The sequence below is a fragment of the Pseudophryne corroboree genome, chromosome 5, assembly GCF_028390025.1.
Source record: "Pseudophryne corroboree isolate aPseCor3 chromosome 5, aPseCor3.hap2, whole genome shotgun sequence".
Lineage (NCBI taxonomy): Eukaryota > Metazoa > Chordata > Amphibia > Anura > Myobatrachidae > Pseudophryne > Pseudophryne corroboree.
This window is the reverse complement of record NC_086448.1, coordinates 100,731,267-100,751,434: the sequence shown is the minus strand read 5'-3', so window position 1 is coordinate 100,751,434 and position 20,168 is coordinate 100,731,267. Positions and strand designations below refer to the sequence as shown.

Genomic DNA, 20,168 nt, shown 5'->3' with positions numbered 1-20,168 from the left:
CCGGCCCTTTAAGAGAAGCTGTACACTGCTGGAAGCTGGGCTGGAAGCAGGTGATTGATGAAGTTTGGAGTTTGAGAGCGGTGAAATAATAATACCGGTGGAGAGTGGTAAACTGCAGAAAGGACACCGGCCCTTTAAGAGAAGCTGTACACTGCTGGAAGCTGGGCTGGAAGCAGGTGATTGATGTAACTGGAAACAGGTGAGTCCAGAATGGATCTGAGAGTCAGGCTACACCGCAGATGGAATGCTGGTGCGGGTCTCTATAGCAGAAGTCTGGAGACAGGAGCTGGAACCTGGAAGACAACCACAGGAGAGAGACAAACTGGAACTAGGTTAGACAACCAAAGCACTGACGCCTTCCTTGCTCAGGCACAGCTTACTTATACCTGCAGCAAGGAAGGGGTTGGCTAGGCAATTATGCAAATCAACAATACAGACAGCAGATTGGTGGAAATGCTCAGATGACAAAATCCAAGATGGCTGCGCCCATGCAGACACTTGGAGGGAAGTTTGGTTTGTAATCCATGTGAGAATTGAAACAGTAATGGCGACGCCGGCCACAGGAGACAGGAGACGCCAGACTGACAAGCGCACATTTAACCACGCGGGCACAGCGGAGGCCGCGGCTGATGAAATCACCACTCTGACATTCTGCATGTGGAAACTCAGGAACAGCGGAATCCGGTCCTGGAACGCTGAGCCAGCCTTAGGAGGCCTCTGAAGGGTAAGTAATGGCGTCCAGATACCCGGATCGTGACAGAACTATTTAGTAGATAAGAAAGGTGTTTCAACACAGGTGATTGCAGTCATAACTTAAGACAGCATGTTATCCCTCCAAGACTGGGTCATGTTAGGATGTATGGATTGTGTATATTAAATTTAACCCAATGGGGTGTATTAAGAGCCCCATACACTAGGACGATTTTACACGATTTCATACAATTCCGATATATATCCGTCTGATATATTGTATGAAATTGTGTACAATCGTATGTGTTTTAGATCGTATCCAATCTGATGCGCGTCCCCGTGGCTGTCGGATAGGATCCCCTAGGTCGTTGGTGCTGCACTAATGATATATCGGAATTGGATGAAAAAAGTGTGTTTTTTGTGCATGTGATACATCACAAGCGATGTATCACATGGAAGTGTGACTGGCATTCTCAGGACACTCCCAGCCCCTGTAGCCCTCTGTCCAGCCCATCAGTTATATTTCATGGTACAATTGTATGCCGTACGATATATTGCATGCGATGTATAGCGGCTTCATCAATCGCATGCGATATATATCTTATGCATAAATAGCACAAAAGTACCAAATCGTATGGAATCACTCCCGGGAACGTCCCGGGGGAGTTCAAGGGAAATTACATCCGACTTCAGCCTCAGACATATCGTTGTAGTGTATGGGGCACTTTAGATTAAAACTAATAGTTTAATAATGCCTGGGTACTGTTTATAGCTCCACCTAATTGAATTATAACTATTTTATAAAATGTTCATGTAGTGGAACAAAGACATCTTAAACAACCTTAGAATACACATAGAAAAAAAAATCTATAATTTATATTATCACATGCAAGAATAGCAGCAGCAGCCTCTCTACTACTTACACACTGGTACAGGGCTCCGGAGGACTCTGTATGTGTGTGTCTCTCTCTCTAGACCCTCATTAGATAACAGATTACACAGAACTCAGACATCCAGTCAGGCAGGAGGAGATGCTGGGATCCCTGTGTCACTTACAGCTCTCTCCGCCCTCCCATCTTTCCTCTGGTCGGAAAGCTCAATCGGTAGCTCATAAAACCTGATACTCTGCCTGCAATGCATACTGTCCTGCTAGCATTCTGGCTGTCTGGTTCTGCTACTGCATGGGTGAGCAAGCTAGCGATGTCGGTGTGCTATGGCTGGGGGGCCCCCTAACAAAGGGGGGCCTGGGGTACAGTATGCCCTGCGACCCCCCCCCCCCCCTAAATCTGGCTATGGCCCCATCCTGTACCTCAAAGAAGAGGTGGAAGTCAGAAAAAGGCCTGAGCATGGGCAGCATACAGAACAGGGGCCCCCATTTATCAAGCCTTGGAGAGTGATAAATAGCACACTGATAAAGTGCCAGCCAATCAGCTCCTTACTGCCATGTTATAGGCTGTGCTTGAAAAGTAACAGGAGCTGATTGGCTGTTACTTTATCACCATGCTATTTATCACTCTCCAAGGCTTGATAAATCTGGGCCAGGATTTGCAGCTCGGCCCCTAGGTTCTTGTGTCAGGTATTATTGCTGTTAACCTTGTTGCCATTATTCTTCCTAAGTCTTAAAGCACAGTGCTATAGAAATCAGCCCTCTATCAATGAGATAGTTATTTGCAGACAGCATCAGTGAATTAGCAAACTGCTCATTATTATTATGCAATCGGTGCTAACGGAGTCTAGTTCCACCCATTCCTGTACGAATTGCACTGATTCTTTTCAACAACTGCAATAGCATTTATTGGCAACACAAGCAACACGGATATCCATGTGTTATTGTGAAAAGTACACGCACATAATACATACAGCACACGTCATCATTAACAACGTTTATGCTCTCGATCTATGTTTTAAACAGTTTTTGTTTTAAAAATGAAATATACAAATCTCGATAAAAAAATAAAAACCCATTATTACTAGAAAGCTGAAGTACTGATGGATTACGGCAAATACAAAACACAGCGCACGCTGCTACTGAAATCCCTGTAACACCATAGAAGAGGATTGACACTGCACGAATACATGGAGAAGTGCAACACTCAGGTTTCCGGAGAATGCAAGTTCATTAGAATGTTATTGCCAAACGAGGGAGCAGTCTCAGCTAACAAGCAGTTCCACACCGGCCTGTGTTATTACATCGCTGACATCAGAATTTCCCCGACAACGATATCTTGGCTTTATAGTAGCAGACTGTTATACAATACAGTAGTGCAGCTCTGTTAACGTTTCCTCTCCAGTCTTCTAACTCAACGTACCATTTATCTCTTCTGTAGTCTATAAAATTCTTGACTTGTGCATATAATAAGTGTCCTCCTGGCTGACGGGTTTTTCGTGTACACTTTGCTATGATGTAAGATTTAAGGTGCACCGATTGCATCACTACAGCGGAGGCGGCCGTCCTGTGGGCTGAACCTATATGTATGAATATGCATCCTCTCTATTCATTATGGAATAGTGATGTCACTGAACCATATTTATAAGCATGCAGCCAACCTCATATTATCTTCAAAAGGCAAAATTGAGGAATTTTGCGCACTTAGGGGGTAATTCCGAGTTGATCGCTCGTTAGCAACTTTTTGCAGCGCTGCGATCAGGTTAAAACTCGACAAAACTGTGCATGCGTATGCACCGCAATGCGCAGGCGCGTCGTACGGGTAGAAAGAGGATCGGTGCTGGGCGATGGATTTAACAAAGAATCCATTCGCACAGCCGATCGCAGGGTGATTGATAGAAAGAGGGCGTTTATGGGTGTCAACTGACCGTTTTCTGGGAGTGTTTGGAAAAACGCAAGCGTGTCCAAGCGTTTGCAGGGCGGGCGTCTGATGTCAATTCCGGGACCAAAAAGTCTGAAGTGATCGCAGCGGCTGAGTAAGTCCAGAGCTACTCAGAAACTGCACAAACTTTTTTGTGCCGTCGGCTGCAAAAGCGTTCGCACACTTGCAAAGCGAAAAAACACTCCCCTATAGGCGGCGACTATCTGATCGCAGCGCTGCAAAAAGTTGCTAGCGAGCGATCAACTCGGAATGACCCCCATAGTGACTAGAATTTACAGATACAGGAAAACCCCAAAAATAACTAATTACATCACTTTACAGGTACTAGGAATTAGTGACATCATTGATACCTCCTCTGTGATGTCACTAGTTTCTATTGAATTGATAGGCTGCATGCTCATTAATATTGGTTCAGCAAGTAGAATGGCTGCCTGTAGGTCACACCCACACTTTAAATATGGTTCATACGGAAAAAGGCTAAAAAACAACCAACATTTTTTTTTTTATGCTTCCCATCCATTTGCTGCCATGAGCTCTCTGCGCCTCCTGCTGGCAAGACCACTAAATGACATACTGACAAAAGACCCCAGGAATGACAGCTCCCACTACATCACTGTGACTCTCTCGGGGGAGACGTGTGCGGCTGTGCTGTTTGTATTGTCCTTGAAGTGGCTTTTCTCCCAACCTCTTTTGATCCGTCGTAGCTTTTTGCTGACACATGGGCAGAGCAGCACAATCTTTCCCAGGATGACCGTTGTGGGGAGGACCAGGGCTAACACAAAGTTTGGCGGAGTGTAAAACCGGTAATACTCTTCTTCGAAGGCCCTCTTCCAGCCGTATATTAAAACATGGAACGCGCTGATCAGCAAAGCGACATACCCAAGCGTAGACTTGAGAGGAGGGGAAAAAAAAAGATAATCATTAAAAATATCAACAATAACTTCAGTTTCTAGAGCTTGTTGCTTGTCAAACTTGTGCTGAGTCCACCTAAAGCCTAATGTGTCCAAATCAGTATCCAATCAATCCTGAAAAAAGTTCGGCCTTCAAAAACGGGGAGTTTTCACTATTTTTTTTTTTTGTGCAATCCAATTAGCCCCTATTTTTTACATCTGAAAAATGTTAAATTTTCTGTCGAAAAAACATAGGATCCGCAAAAAGTTGCGGACGTATGTGCCTTTGCGGCCACGGTTGGGCAAAAATGTAAGCCTGTCGTCAATTTGAGGCTGGAGTTTGCCGGAGGTGTGGGATGTCGGCCCAACTTGTATGTTTTTTTTAAAGCGGCAGTCATTTACAAAGCAAAACCATGCCTTATAAATGATTGCCGCTTAAAAAAAAAAGAAAAAATAAGATTTTAAACCTACCGGTAAATCTTTTTCTCGTAGTCCGTAGAGGATGCTGGGGACTCCGTAAGGACCATGGGGATAGACGGGCTCCGCAGGAGACATGGGCACTTTAAGAAAGACTTTAGATCTGGGTGTGCACTGGCTCCTCCCTCTATGCCTCTCCTCCAGACCTCAGCTAGAGAAACTGTGCCCAGAGGAGACGGACAGTACGAGGAAAGGATTTTTGTTAATCCAAGGGCAAGATTCATACCAGCCACACCAATCACACCGTATAACTTGTGATATACTACCCAGTTAACAGTATGAAAACAACATAGCATCAGTCCAAGACCGATGAAAACTATAACATAACCCTTATGTAAGCAATAACTATATACAAGTCTTGCAGAAGCAGTCCGCACTTGGGACGGGCGCCCAGCATCCTCTACGGACTACGAGAAAAAGATTTACCGGTAGGTTTAAAATCTTATTTTCTCTTACGTCCTAGAGGATGCTGGGGACTCCGTAAGGACCATGGGGATTATACCAAAGCTCACAAACGGGCGGGAGAGTGCGGATGACTCTGCAGCACCGATTGAGCAAACAGAAGGTCCTCCTCAGCCAGGGAATCAAACTTATAGAACTTTGCAAAGGTGTTTGAACCCGAAAAAGTAGCAGCTCGGCACAGCTGTAGTGCCGAGACCCCTCGGGCAGCCGCCCAAGAAGAGCCCACCTTCCTAGTGGAATGGGCCTTGACCGATTTAGGTAACGGCAATCCCGCCGTAGAATGCGCCTGCTGAATCGTGTTACAGATCCAGCGAGCAATAGTCTGCTTTGAAGCAGGGGCGCCAATCTTGTTGGCTGCATACAGGACAAACAGTGCTTCTGTTTTCCTGACTCTAGCCGTTCTGACCACGTAAATTTTCAAAGCCCTGACCACATCAAGGGACTCGGAATCCTCCAAGTCACGCGTAGCCACAGGCACCACAATAGGTTGGTTCATATGAAAGGATGAGACCACTTTTGGCAGGAATTGAGGACGAGTCCGCAATTCCGCTCTATCCATATGGAAAACCAGATAGGGGCTTTTATGTGATAAAGCCGCTAATTCCGACACTCGCCTAGCCGAAGCCAAGGCTAATAACATGACCACCTTCCACGTGAGGTATTTCAACTCCACAGTTTTGAGTGGTTCAAACCAAGGTGACTTGAGGAAACGCAACACCACGTTAAGATCCCAAGGCGCCACCGGAGGCACAAAGGGAGGCTGAATATGCAGCACCCCCTTCACAAAGGTCTGTACTTCAGGAATAGAGGCCAATTCTCTTTGAAAGAAAATGGATAAGGCCGAAATCTGGACCTTTATGGACCCTAATTTTAGGCCCAAAGTCACTCCTGTTTGAAGGAAGTGAAGTAGACGGCCCAAATGGAACTCCTCCGTAGGAGCAGCTCTGGACTCACACCAAGAAACATATTTCCGCCATATACGGTGATAATGTTTTAACGTCACGTCTTTCCTAGCCTTGATCAGGGTAGGAATGACTTCCTCCGGAATCCCTTTTTCCGCTAGGATCCGGCGTTCAACCGCCATGCCGTCAAACGCAGCCGCTGTAAGTCTTGGAACAGACAGGGCCCCTGCTGCAGCAGATCCTGCCTTAGAGGAAGAGGCCACGGATCCCCTGCGAGCAACTCTTGCAGCTCCGGATACCAAGTCCTCCGTGGCCAATCCGGAACAATGAGTATTGTTCTGACCCTGCTTCTTCGTATTATTCTCAACACCTTGGGTATGAGAGGAAGAGGAGGAAACACATAGACCGATTTGAACATCCAAGGTGTCACCAGAGCGTCTACCGCTACCGCCTGAGCGTCCCTTGACCTGGCGCAATACCGCTTTAGCTTTTTGTTGAGACGGGATGCCATCATGTCGATTTGAGGCAGTCCCCAACGATCCGTGATCTGTGCGAAGACTTCTTGATGAAGTCCCCACTCTCCCGGATGCAGGTCGTGCCTGCTGAGGAAGTCCGCCTCCCAGTTGTCCACCCCCGGGATGAACACCGCTGATATCGCGCTTGCATGGCCTTCCGCCCAGCGTAGAATCCTGGTCGCTTCTGCCATGGCCATTCTGCTCCTTGTTCCGCCTTGGCGGTTTATATGAGCCACTGCCGTGACATTGTCTGACTGAATCAGAACCGGTTTTCTCCAAAGCAATTCCTCCGCTTGACGCAGGGCGTTGTATATGGCCCTCAACTCCAGGAAGTTGATGTGGAGACAAGACTCTAGGCCTGACCAGAGACCTTGGAAATTTCTTCCCAGTGTCACTGCTCCCCAGCCTCGGAGGCTTGCGTCCGTCGTCACCAGGACCCAGTCCTGAATGCCGAACCTGCGACCTTCTAGTAGGTGAGCACTGTTCAGCCACCACAGGAGAGATACCCTGGTCCTGGGAGACAGGGTGATCCTTTGATGCATTTGTAAATGGGACCCGGACCACTTGTCCAAGATGTCCCATTGAAAGTCCTCGCATGGAACCTGCCGAAAGGGATGGCCTCGTAGGAAGCCACCATCTTCCCCAGGACCAGCGTGCACTGATGCACTGAAACCTTTTTTGGTTTTAATAGGTTCCTGACCATGGCTATGAGTTCCTGAACCTTTTCGATCGGAAGAAAAACCTTTTTCTGGTCTGTGTCTAGAATCAGTCCCAAAAAGGTCAGACGCGTTGTAGGGACTAGCTGGGACTTCGGTATATTGAGAATCCAGCCGTGTATCTGCAACGTCTTCATGGACAGGGACACGCTGTCCAGCAACCTCTCCCGAGATCTCGCTTTTATGAGGAGATCGTCCAAGTATGGGATAATTGTGACCCCCTGCCTGCGCAGGAGCACCATCATTTCCGCCATTACCTTGGTGAAAATTCTCGGGGCCGTGGAAAGCCCAAACGGCAACGTCTGAAATTGGTAGTGACAGTCCTGCACTGCAAATCTCAGGAACGCCTGATGCGGGGGGAATATCGGAACATGAAGGTAAGCATCCTTTATGTCCAGGGACACCATCCAATCCCCCCCCTCCAGGCTGGCGATGACCGCCCTGAGTGATTCCATTTTGAACTTGAACCTCTTCAAGTACAGGTTCAGAGATTTCAGGTTTAAAATGGGTCTGACCGAACTGTCCGGTTTCGGGACCACAAACAGGGTTGAGTAATATCCCTCTCCTTGCTGGAGATGAGGAACTGTGACAATCACCTGTTGAATACACAATTTTTGGATTGCTGCCAACACTAGCTCCCTCTCTGACGGGGAAGCCGGCAGAGCCGATTTGAAAAATCGGCGAGGAGGCAAGTCTTCGAATTCCAGCCTGTATCCCTGAGAAACAATCTCTAACGCCCAGGGATCCACCTGCGAGTGAACCCAGACGTGACTGAAAAACCGAAGACGAGCCCCCACCAGATCTGCCTCCCCTCGGGAAGCCCCAGCGTCATGCGGTGGACTTTGCAGACGCAGGGGAGGACTTCTGTTCTTGGGAACTAGCTGCGTGCAGCTTTTTTCCCCTGCCTTTCCCTCTGGCAACAAAGGATGATCCCCGTAACTTCTTGTTTTTATTGGAACGAAAGGGCTGCATTTGATAATGAGGTGCCTTTTTTGTATGCTGCGGGGGGACATAAGGTAAGAAATTTGACTTACCAGCCGTAGCCGTAGAGACAAGATCCGAGAGGCCGTCTCCAAACAACTCCATGCCTTTGTAAGGCAAGGACTCCATATGCCGCTTTGAATCGGCATCTCCCGTCCACTGTCGGGTCCACAAGAGCCGCCTAGCAGAAATAGACATAGCATTTATTCTGGAGCTTAATAAACAAATGTCTCTCTGAGCATCCCTCATATACAAGGCAGCATCTCTGATATGCTCTATGGTCATATGAATGGCATCCCTATCTAAGGTGTCAATTTCCGTAGATAAGGAATCTGCCCATGCCACAACCGCACTACAAACCCAGGCCGATGGCATAGCCGGTCGAGCAATAGTACCGGAATGATTGTAAATGTGCTTTAAGGTAATTTCCTGCCTGCGATCAGCAGGTTCCTTGAGGGAAGCCGTATCCTGAGAAGGCAGTGCCACCTTTTTGGACAAACGTGTCAGCGTATCCTATCAGTTTGTGGAAAAGGATACGCCATGAGAATCCTTTTGGGAACTTGTGGTCTCCTATCCGGAGATTCCCAAGCCTTTTCGCACAAGTCACTTAATTCAAATGAGGATGGAAAAGTGACTTCAGGCTTTTTCCCTTTATACATGTGTACCCTCGTGTCAGGGACAGGGGGTTCCTCAGTAATATGCAAAACCTATTTAATGGCAATAATCATGTACCGTATACCCTTTGCCACCTTCGGCTGTAATTTTGCATCTTCATAGTCGACACTAGAGTCAGTATCTGTGTCGGTATCTGTGTCATCGATCTGGGATATGGTGCGCTTCTGAGACCCCGAAGGACCTGGTGCCCCAGGGACAGGCATGGACTGGCTACCTGACTGATCCCTAGCTTCTGCCTTGTCTAACCTTTTATGCAATAGATTGACATTTGCATTCAAGACATTCAGCATATCCACCCATTCCGGTGTCGGCGTTGCAGACGGCGACCTGACATTCAAGCACTCCCCCTCCACATTAAGCGAGCCTTCCTCGTCAAACATGTCAACACACGCGTACCGACACACTTCCCACACACACAGGGAACCCCTTTCCTGAAGACAGTATCCCTGTTAAGGCCCTTTGGAGAGACAGAGAGAGAGTATGCCAGCACACACCCCAGCGCAATGACCCTGGAGACCAACACAAAATGTTTTTCCCCAGCAGCGCTGTATAATATGTAAACCGCCAATTATGTGCCCCCCCCCTCTCTTTTAAGCACCCTTTCACCGTGTGTAAGCAGGGGAGAGTCCGGGGAGCTTCCTCTCAGCAGTGCTGTGGAGAGAAAATGGCGCTGGTGAGTGCTGAGGGAGAAGCTCCGCCCCCTCGGCGGCGGGCTTCTGTCCCGCTCAAACTTAGTAAAATATGGCGGGGGCTCTTTTATATACATGTACAGAGCCCACCTGTACATGTATATAGTCTTTTTGCCATGCAGAGGTTTATATTGCTGCCCAGGGCGCCCCCCCTGCGCCCTGCACCCTTACAGTGACCGGAGTAAGTGAGGTGTATGGGAGCAATGACGCACAGCTGCAGTGCTGTGCGTTACCTCAGTGAAGCTGAAGGCTTCTGCCGCCTGACGACTTCTGTCTTCTGTACTTCTAGCTCTGTGAGGAGAACGGCGGCGCGGCTCCGGGGGTGGACACCCAGTAAGAACCTGCGTTCACCCCCTCTGGAGCTAAAGGTGTCCAGTAGCCGAGGAAGCAGAGCCTATCTTTGACAAGAAGGTCTGCTCCTCTCTCCTCAGTCCCTCGATGCAGGGAGCCTGTTGCCAGCAGTGCTCCCTGTGAAAAAGTAGTAAAAGGTAGAAAAAAATCCAAACAAAAATGCTTCTAGGCAGAGAACTCTGGGTACAGTGTAAAACTGAGGTCTGGAGGAGGGGCATAGAGGGAGGAGCCAGTGCACACCCAGAGTCCAAAGCTTTCTTAAAGTGCCCTATCTCCTGCGGAGCCCGTCTATTCCCCATGGTCCTTACGGAGTCCCAGCATCCTCAAGGACGTTAGAGAAAAGGAGATTAAAACAAATACATTTTCATAACAACCTTTGTATGAATATGAGTGGTATGATAATCCTTCAACATAACTGACTTTCCAGTTGTTTTCGGGTATGGATCTATAATTCCATCACTGTCATCTCTTGCTTAACATTCTGTACTGGATTCATTTACGGAAGTCTTCTACAACTGAAGGTTTGTCAGAGGTCTCTTATTTCCGTGTTACCAGAGATGGATTATGTGATGTATAAATGCCTAGATATGCTATCACAGATACAATGTGTGTTACGGATGTGCAGAATGGATTGTAAAATCTTACACCCCATACAAGAGTCCTTCATCCCAGCATATGCAACCTGATAGGATGGTCTAACTGCAGATTGTGGGTATGATAACAGTAAAGTACTACAGTTTATATAATAAAAAACAATCTGTGCAATAAATGAATATGCACCGTAACTGTTCTGTAGGAGGAGTTCGGTATTTGACTTCACCCTTAATTTTATCATTACATACATAGGGGTACATTTACTAAGATGGGAGTTCTATTTAAAATGGGATGTTGACCATAGCAACCAATCAGATTCCAGGTATATCCTCTAGAAGGTGCTATATAAATGAGAAGTAGAATCTGATTGGTTGCTACGGGCAACATCTCATCTTAAATAGAACTCCCATCATTGTAAATTTATCCCATAGGGCCTTGTACCCTATGGAGCACCCCCCCCCCCCCCTATTGCGCATGAGCAGTATAATGGAGATCGTCATATCTCCTGGTTGCCCCGTCTGCAGTTAGATGCACATTATAACCCCTGAACGTTGAGGAAGCTGCGAGAAGCCTCTTGGAAGGTTATCAGTTGTGTATTACCTCTCCATTGGTGAAAGATCCCTGCTGATCCCCCTCACCCACGCTGTTTTTTAACCTTATTATCTATTTACTTTTACATAAGAGAATGCTGCTGCATGGATCTGAGGGATCTTTGCAGCTCCTTAGATGGTATGCAGCATAAGACTATTGGCAAATGTAAATTGCAAAAAATGCATTTTACAACCAATGCAGGGCCGGTTGCACCGCACGTTCACAGCCAAACACGTTTCTCAGTTTTTTAGTAACAGAGGGCCTGATTCAGAGTTGGATGCAAGTCAGGTCTGTGCTGTGCCTTTGGTCTCAACTGTGTTTTTGAGATACCAGAAGAAGACACGAGCGACACTTTGTCAGTAGCTGGTGGTGGCGCTTTGACGCCCCGATTCAGTATGCGTATTTTGTGCGCAATGGCCACGCACAGGACCCGCATCTCACTTATGCGAACACTTCTGCCTGACTGATAGGCAGAGGCGTTCGCGGCGCGGCGACGACTCGCCGTTGGGCGGGCGTGTTATAAAAAATGGGGTCAGGTTCGGGGCAGCCACGTGACGTCACGCGCGGCTGCTGCGACCCAAAAAATGGCTGCCCTGCGACTGCCTTCACAGCCTGGAAGCAGAGGCAGATGGGCTTCCACAAATCAGTGATGCAATCGCTGCAGGGTGTTTGCATGCTGTGCAGCCTTGCCCTGTGCTGGTCGGTCCCCAGCATGCGATCGCAGCCAGTTACAGTTTTGGTAAAATAGCAAAACTGCAACTGAAACTGAATGATTTCCTAAACCTGGCACAATCATGTTTTGTCTGCATGGAACATTTAATAAACACTTAATAAACACGCGGAAGACTGAAATGACAGAACTGTGCAACTGTAATCAGGACGGAGACGTGACATGCAAATGTTAGCGGAAACCTAAAGTGGAGCCAAAGTAAAGTGTTGACCTAGAATTTAGACAGCCAAATTATTTGGTGTTTGCAGATGCACTGGGTTATTCTGGCCGTACTAAATGGCGAGAAATATAGAATAAGAAAGCAATAAATTAAATCAGTCAGGGAACAGTAGTTGTCTATGATTCTAAGGGGTACATTTACTAAGGTGGAAGTTTTTTAGAACCAGTGGTGTTGCTCATAGCAACCAATCAGATTCTATCTATTATCTTCTAGAAGCAGCTAGATAAATGGTAAGTAGAGTCTGACTGATTGCTATAGGCAACATCACCAGTTGTAAAAAGCTCCCATCTTAGTAATTTACCCCTAAGTGTTCTTAAAGCAAAGCTATATCTCCGGGTTTACACTGGAGTGGGAAGAAAGTCAGAAAGAGGTTCCTGCCTGAAACATTTCACAGTCTTATACAATGGGGTCATAATGGGCGATGCACACATAGATTTAAGGGTCTAGTCAGCAAGCAAATTATAATTCAAATCATGTGAACACAAATGGTTCCGCATTAAGTATCCCAGCTATTTAGGAAAGGGTTAACTGAGAAGATAACACAATTATCTCCTATAATGCCCGACTACTACAACGCTGCATTTTAGAGAGCAAGCCGCTACTTTCTACAGCACTTAACATTTTATGCTATTCCTGTAGCAGAAACATGCTAAGAAAAGGTTTACCTTATATAACGCCATCTGAGAATGGTGTTATAATAAGATTTTACTTACCGGTAAATCTATTTCTCGTAGTCCGTAGTGGATGCTGGGGACTCCGTAAGGACCATGGGGAATAGACGGGCTCCGCAGGAGACATGGGCACTTTAAGAAAGAATTTAGATTCTGGTGTGCTCTGGCTCCTCCCTCTATGTCCCTCCTCCAGACCTCAGTTAGAGAAACTGTGCCAGGAAGAGCTGACAGTACCAGGAAAGGATTTTGATAATCCAGGGCAAGATTCATACCAGCCACACCGATCACACCGTATAACTTGTGATAAACTTACCCAGTCAACAGTATGAACAACAACAGAGCATCAGTTCAACCCTGATGCAACAATAACATAGCCCTTATTGCAGCAATAACTATATACAAGTATTGCAGAAGAAGTCCGCACTTGCAAAAGTGTTTGAACCTGACCAAGTAGCCGCTCGGCACAGCTGTAATGCCGAGACCCCTCGGGCAGCCGCCCAAGAAGAGCCCACCTTCCTAGTGGAATGGGCCTTAACTGATTTTGGCAGCGGCAATCCAGCCGCAGAATGAGCCTGCTGAATCATGTTACAGATCCAGCGAGCAATAGTTTGCTTTGAAGCAGGCGCACCAAGCTTGTTGGAAGCATACAGGATAAACAAAGAGTCTGTTTTCCTGACTCTAGCCGTTCTGGCTACATAAACCTTCAAAGCCCTGACCACATCAAGCAACTCGGAATCCTCCAAGTCAGTAGTAGCCACAGGCACCACAATAGGTTGGTTTATATGAAAAGATGAAACCACTTTCGGCAGGAATTGTGGACGGGTCCTCAATTCTGCTCTATCCGCATGGAAAACCAGATAGGGGCTTTTATGTGACAAAGCCGCCAATTCTGACACACGCCTAGCCGAAGCCAAGGCTAGTAGCATGACCACCTTCCACGTGAGATATTTCAATTCCACCGTTTTGAGTGGTTCAAACCAGTGGGATTTCAGGAAACTCAACACCACGTTAAGATCCCAAGGTGCCACTGGAGGCACAAAAGGGGGCTTAATATGCAGCACTCCCTTTACAAACGTCTGAACTTCAGGTAGAGAAGCCAGCTCTTTTTGAAAGAAAATGGATAGGGCCGAAATCTGGACCTTAATGGAACCCAATTTTAGGCCCAAAGTCACTCCTGACTGTAGGAAGTGAAGGAAATGGCCCAGCTGGAATTCCTCCGTAGGGGCATTCCTGGCCTCATACCAAGCAACATATTTTCGCCATATACGGTGATAATGTTGAGCTGTCACTTCCTTCCTAGCCATTATCAGCGTAGGAATGACCTCATCCGGAATGCCTTTCTCTGCTAGGATCCGGCGTTCAACCGCCATGCCGTCAAACGCAGCCGCGGTAAGTCTTGGAACAGACAGGGCCCCTGTTGCAACAAGTCCTGTCTTAGAGGAAGAGGCCACGGGTCCTCTGTGAGCATTTCTTGCAGATCTGGATACCAAGTCCTTCTTGGCCAATCCGGAACAATGAGTATTGTTCTCACTCCTCTTTTTCTTATGATTCTCAGCACCTTGGGTATGAGAGGAAGAGGAGGAAATACATAGACCGACTGGAACACCCACGGTGTCACCAGGGCGTCCACAGCTATCGTCTGAGGGTCTCTTGACCTGGCGCAATACCTCTGTAGCTTTTTGTTGAGGCGGGATGCCATCATGTCCACCTGTGGCAGTTTCCACCGACTTGCAATCTGCGTGAAGACTTCTTGATGAAGTCCCCACTCTCCCGGGTGGAGGTCGTGCCTGCTGAGGAAGTCTGCTTCCCAGTTGTCCACTCCCGGGATGAACACTGCTGACAGTGCGCTTACATGATTCTCCGCCCAGCGAAGAATTCTAGTGGCTTCCGCCATTGCCACCCTGCTCCTTGTGCCGCCTTGTCGGTTTACATGAGCCACAGCGGTGATGTTGTCTGACTGAATCAGAACCGGTTGGTCGCGAAGCAGGGTCTCCGCTTGACGTAGGGCGTTGTATATAACCCTTAGTTCCAGGATGTTGATGTGAAGGCAAGTCTCCTGACTTGACCACAGACCCTGGAAATTTCTTCCCTGTGTGACTGCTCCCAACCCTCGGAAGGCTTGCATCCGTGGTCACCAGGACCCAGTCCTGAATGCCGAATCTGTGGCCCTCGAGAAGGTGAGCACTCTGCAGCCACCACAGGAGAGACACCCTGGCCCTGGGGGATAGGGTGATTAACCGATGCATCTGAAGATGTGATCCGGACCATTTGTCCAGTAAGTCCCATTGAAAGGTCCTCGCATGGAACCTGCCGAAGGGAATGGCCTCGTATGATGCCACCATCTTTCCCAGGACTCGAGTGCAGTGATGCACTGACACCTGTTTTGGTTTTAATAGGTTCCTGACCAGTGTCATGAGTTCCTGAGCTTTCTCTATCGGGAGATAAACCCTTTTCTGGTCTGTGTCCAGAATCATGCCCAGGAAAGGCAGACGAGTCGTAGGAATCAACTGCGACTTTGGAATATTTAGAATCCAGCCGTGTTGCCGTAACACTTCCAGAGAACTTCGCTGATCACAACTGCTCTCTTGACCTCGCTTTTATGAGGAGATCGTCCAAGTATGGGATAATTGTGACCCCTTGCTTCCGCAGGAGTACCATCATTTCCGCCATTACCTTGGTAAATATTCTCGGAGCTGTGGAGAGACCAAACGGCAACGTCTGAAATTGGTAATGACAATCCTGTACCACAAATCTGAGGTACGCCTGATGAGGTGGATAAATGGGGACATGAAGGTATGCATCCTTTATGTCCGGAGACACCATAAAATCCCCCCCTTCCAGGCTTGCGATGACCGCTCTCAGCGATTCCATCTTGAACCGGAACCTTTTCAGGTACATGTTCAGGGATTCTAAATTCAATATGGGTCTGACCGAACCCTCCGGTTTCGGTACTACAAACATGGTCGAATAATAACCCTTTCCTTGTTGAAGGAGGGGAACCTTGACCACCACCTGTTGAAGATACAATTTGTGAATTGCAGTTAACACTATTTCCCTCTCTAAGGGGGAAGCTGGCAGGGCCGATTTGAGGTACCGGCGAGGGGGCATCTCCTCGCTCCCACCGGGCCTAGCTCCGCCTGTGGAGCCCAAGCGTCATGCGGTGGATTTAGTGGAAGCCGCGGAGGACTTCTGTTCCTGGGAACTAGCTGTGTTGTGCAGCTTCTTTCCTCTGCCCCTGCCCCTGGCAAGAAAGGACGCACCTCGGACTTTCTTGTTTTTCTGTGATCGAAAGGACTGCATTCGGTAATACGGTGCTTTCTTAGGCTGTGAGGAAATATATGGCAAAAAATTTGACTTTCCAGCCGTAGCTGTGGAGACCAGGTCCGAGAGACCCTCCCCAAACAATTCCTCACCCTTGTAAGGTAAAACCTCCATGTGCCTTTTTGAGTCGGCATCACCTGTCCATTGCCGAGTCCACAGGACCCTTCTGGCAGAAATCGACATAGCATTTATTCTAGAACCTAGTAGGCTAATGTCTCTTTGAGCATCTCTCATATAAAGGACAGCGTCTTTAATATGCCCCAGGGTCATTAATATAGTATCCTTGTCTAAGGTATCAAGTTCCTCAGATAAGGTATCCGTCCATGCTGCTACAGCATTACACACCCAGGCCGACAGCGATTGCCGGCCTCAGTAAGGTACCTGAATGTGTATAAATGGACTTCAGGGTACCCTCCTGTTTTCTATCCGCAGCATCTTTGAGAGTAGCCGTATCCTGTGATGGCAGGGCCACCTTCTTGGATAAGCGTGTCAAAGCTTTGTCCACCCTAGGGGAGGATTCCCAGCGTAACCTGTCCGTTGGCGGGAAAGGATACGCCATAAGAATCCTTTTGGAAATCTACAGTTTTTTATCTGGAGATTCCCAAGCCTTTTCACATAACTCATTGAGCTCGTGTGAGGGGGGAAAAGTTACCTGCGGCTTCTTTTCCCCATACATATGTACCCTCCTGTCAGGGACTGGGGTTTCCTCTGTGATGTGCAACACATCCTTAATAGCTATAATCATATAACGGATGGATTTAGCCAATTTTGGCTGTAACTTTGCATCATCGTAATCGACACTGGAGTCAGAATCCATGTCGGTATCCGTGTCAATAATTTGGGATAGTGGGCGCTTCTGAGACCCCGTCGGCCTCTGCGACATAGGATCAGGCATGGGTTGGGACCCTGACTGTCCTGAGGCTTCAGCTTTTTCCAACCTTTTATGTAAGGAATTAACATTATCATTTAAAACCTTCCACATATCCATCCAATCAGGTGTCGGTGCCGTCGGCAGAGACACCACATTCATTTGATCCCGCTCTGCTTCCACATAGCCTTCCTCATCAGACATATCGACACAAACGTACCGACACACCACACACACAAGGAATGCCCTTTTTGAAGACAGTTCCCCCACAAGGCCCTTTGGTGAGACAGAGAGAGAGTATCCCAGCACACACCCCATCGCTATATAACCCAGGAGGAATAACACAGTAACTTAATGTTAACCCAGTAGCTGCTGTATATTGTGTTTTTAGCGCCTAATTATGTGCCCCCCCTCTCCTTTTACCCTTTTCTACCGTGAACTGCAGGGGAGAGCCTGGGGAGCTTCTTGTCAGCGGAGCTGTGGAGAAAAAATGGCGCTGGTGAGTGCTGAGGGAGAAGCCCCGCCCCCTCGACGGCGGGCTTCTGTTTCTCTAAAATACATATCTTTGTGGCGGGGCTCATACATATATACAGTGCCCAACTGTATATATGAGTACTTTTGCCAACAGAGGTCCATCTGCTGCCCAGGGCCCCCCCCCCCCCCCTGCGCCCTGCACCCTTACAGTGACCGGAGTATGTGAGGTGTGTTTGGAGCAATGGCGCACAGCTGCAGTGCTGTGCGTTACCTCAGTGAAGCTGAAGGCTTTTGCCGCCTGACGACTTCTGTCTTCTGTACTTCTAGCTCTGTGAGGAGAACGGCGGCGCGGCTCCGGGGGTGGACGCCCAGTAAGAACCTGCGTTCACCCCCTCTGGAGCTAATGGTGTCCAGTAGCCGAGGAAGCAGAGCCTATCTTTGACAAGAAGGTCTGCTCCTCTCTCCTCAGTCCCTCGATGCAGGAAGCCTGTTGCCAGCAGTGCTCCCTGTGAAAAAGTAGTAAAAGGTAGAAAAAAATCCAAACAAAAATGCTTCTAGGCAGAGAACTCTGGAGAGCTCTCTGCAGTGCACCCATCTTGCTCTGGGTACAGTGTAAAACTGAGGTCTGGAGGAGGGGCATAGAGGGAGGAGCCAGTGCACACCCAGAGTCCAAAGCTTTCTTAAAGTGCCCTATCTCCTGCGGAGCCCGTCTATTCCCCATGGTCCTTACGGAGTCCCAGCATCCTCAAGGACGTTAGAGAAAAGGAGATTAAAACAAATACATTTTCATAACAACCTTTGTATGAATATGAGTGGTATGATAATCCTTCAACATAACTGACTTTCCAGTTGTTTTCGGGTACGGATCTATAATTCCATCACTGTCATCTCTTGCTTAACATTCTGTACTGGATTCATTTACGGAAGTCTTCTACAACTGAAGGTTTGTCAGAGGTCTCTTATTTCCGTGTTACCAGAGATGGATTATGTGATGTATAAATGCCTAGATATGCTATCACAGATACAGTGGGGTATATTTACTAAGGTCCCGATTTTGACCGAGATGACGTTTTTTCTTCAAAGTGTCATTTCGGGAATTTACTAAGCAAAAATCTCGGCAGTGATGAGGGCAATCGTAATATTTTGGAAGTCCTAGGAAAAAATTACGAATCAATACACCATCGGTCAAATACGCCTGCAATTTGGTAGAAATCGGTCATTTACTAAAAAGTGCAAATCACAAACACTGCCGACAATGGTGGTCATTCCGAGTTGTTCGCTCGCAAGCTGCTTTTAGCAGCTTTGCACACGCTAAGCCGCCGCCTACTGGGAGTGAATCTTAGCTTATCAAAATTGCGAACGAAAGATTCGCAATATTGCGAAAAGACTTCTCTGTGCAGTTTCTGAGTAGCTCGAAACTTACTCTGCCAGTGCGATCAGTTCAGTGCTTGTCGTTCCTGGTTTGACGTCACAAACACACCCAGCGTTCGCCCAGACACTCCTCCGTTTCTCCAGCCACTCCCGCGTTTTTCCCAGAAACGGTAGCGTTTTTTCACACACTCCCATAAAACGGCCAGTTTCCGCCCAGAAACACCCACTTCCTGTCAATCACACTCCGATCACCAGAACGAAGAAAAAACCTCGTAATGCCGTGAGTAAAATACCTAACTGCATAGCAAATTTACTTGGCGCAGTCGCACTGCGGACATTGCGCATGCGCATTAGTGGCTAATCGCTCCGTTGCGAAAAAAAAATAACGAGCGAACAACTCGGAATGACCCCCAATAGCCAAACACTGCCGTGCTGAAATACAAATCGTGAAAAAGTGCTAAAAAAAACAGACCTGCTTTTTTATCCCGTGTTTGGATAGGCATGCACGGATCCATGAGATCTGTGCATGTTTTTCAGTGGGAAGGGGTGGGAAAGTGTTATTTTTTTTTTTTTTAAATGCGTGGGGTCCCCCCTCCTAAGCCAAACCAGCCTCGGGCTCTTTGAGCCGGCCCTGGTTGAAAAAATATGGGTAAAAAAATGCCAGGGGTTCCCCCATATTTAAACAACAAGCACTGGGCTCTGCGCCTGGTCCTGGTTCCAAAAATACGGGGGACAAAAAGCGTAGGGGTCCCCCGTATTTCTGAAACCAGCACCGGGCTCCACTAGCCAGATACATAATGCCACAGCCGGGGGACACTTTTATCTAGGTCCCTGCGGCCCTGGCATTACATAACCAACTAGTCACCCCTGGCCGGGGTACCCTGGAGGAGTGGGGACCCCTTCAATCAAGGGGTCCCCCCCCTCCAGCCACCCAAGGACCAGGGGTGAAGCCCGAGGCTGTCCCCCCCATCCAAGGGCTGCGGATGGGAGGCTGATAGCCGTTTTGTCAAAAAATGAATATTGTTTTTAGTAGCAGTACTACAAGTCCCAGCAAGCCTCCCCCGCAAGCTGGTACTTGGAGAACCACAAGTACCAGCATGCGGAGGAAAACCGGGCCCGCTGGTACCTGTAGTACTACTACTAAAAAAATAC

At 47.9% G+C, this 20,168-nt stretch overlaps 1 protein-coding gene across 2 annotated transcripts in view; it reads right to left on the bottom strand.

Annotated features, from left to right (window-relative positions):
* Nucleotides 1–2,457: 2,457 nt before the first annotated feature.
* Nucleotides 2,458–20,168, bottom strand: part of STEAP2 (STEAP2 metalloreductase) — a 159,900-nt gene continuing 142,189 nt past the window's right edge. For both annotated transcript variants that reach the window (XM_063921503.1, XM_063921502.1), the window contains exon 5: nucleotides 2,458–4,408. In XM_063921503.1, coding sequence (XP_063777573.1) covers nucleotides 4,124–4,408 — 285 coding nt within the window. In that variant the 3' untranslated portion in view covers nucleotides 2,458–4,123. The remainder of the gene's footprint in view (nucleotides 4,409–20,168) is intronic.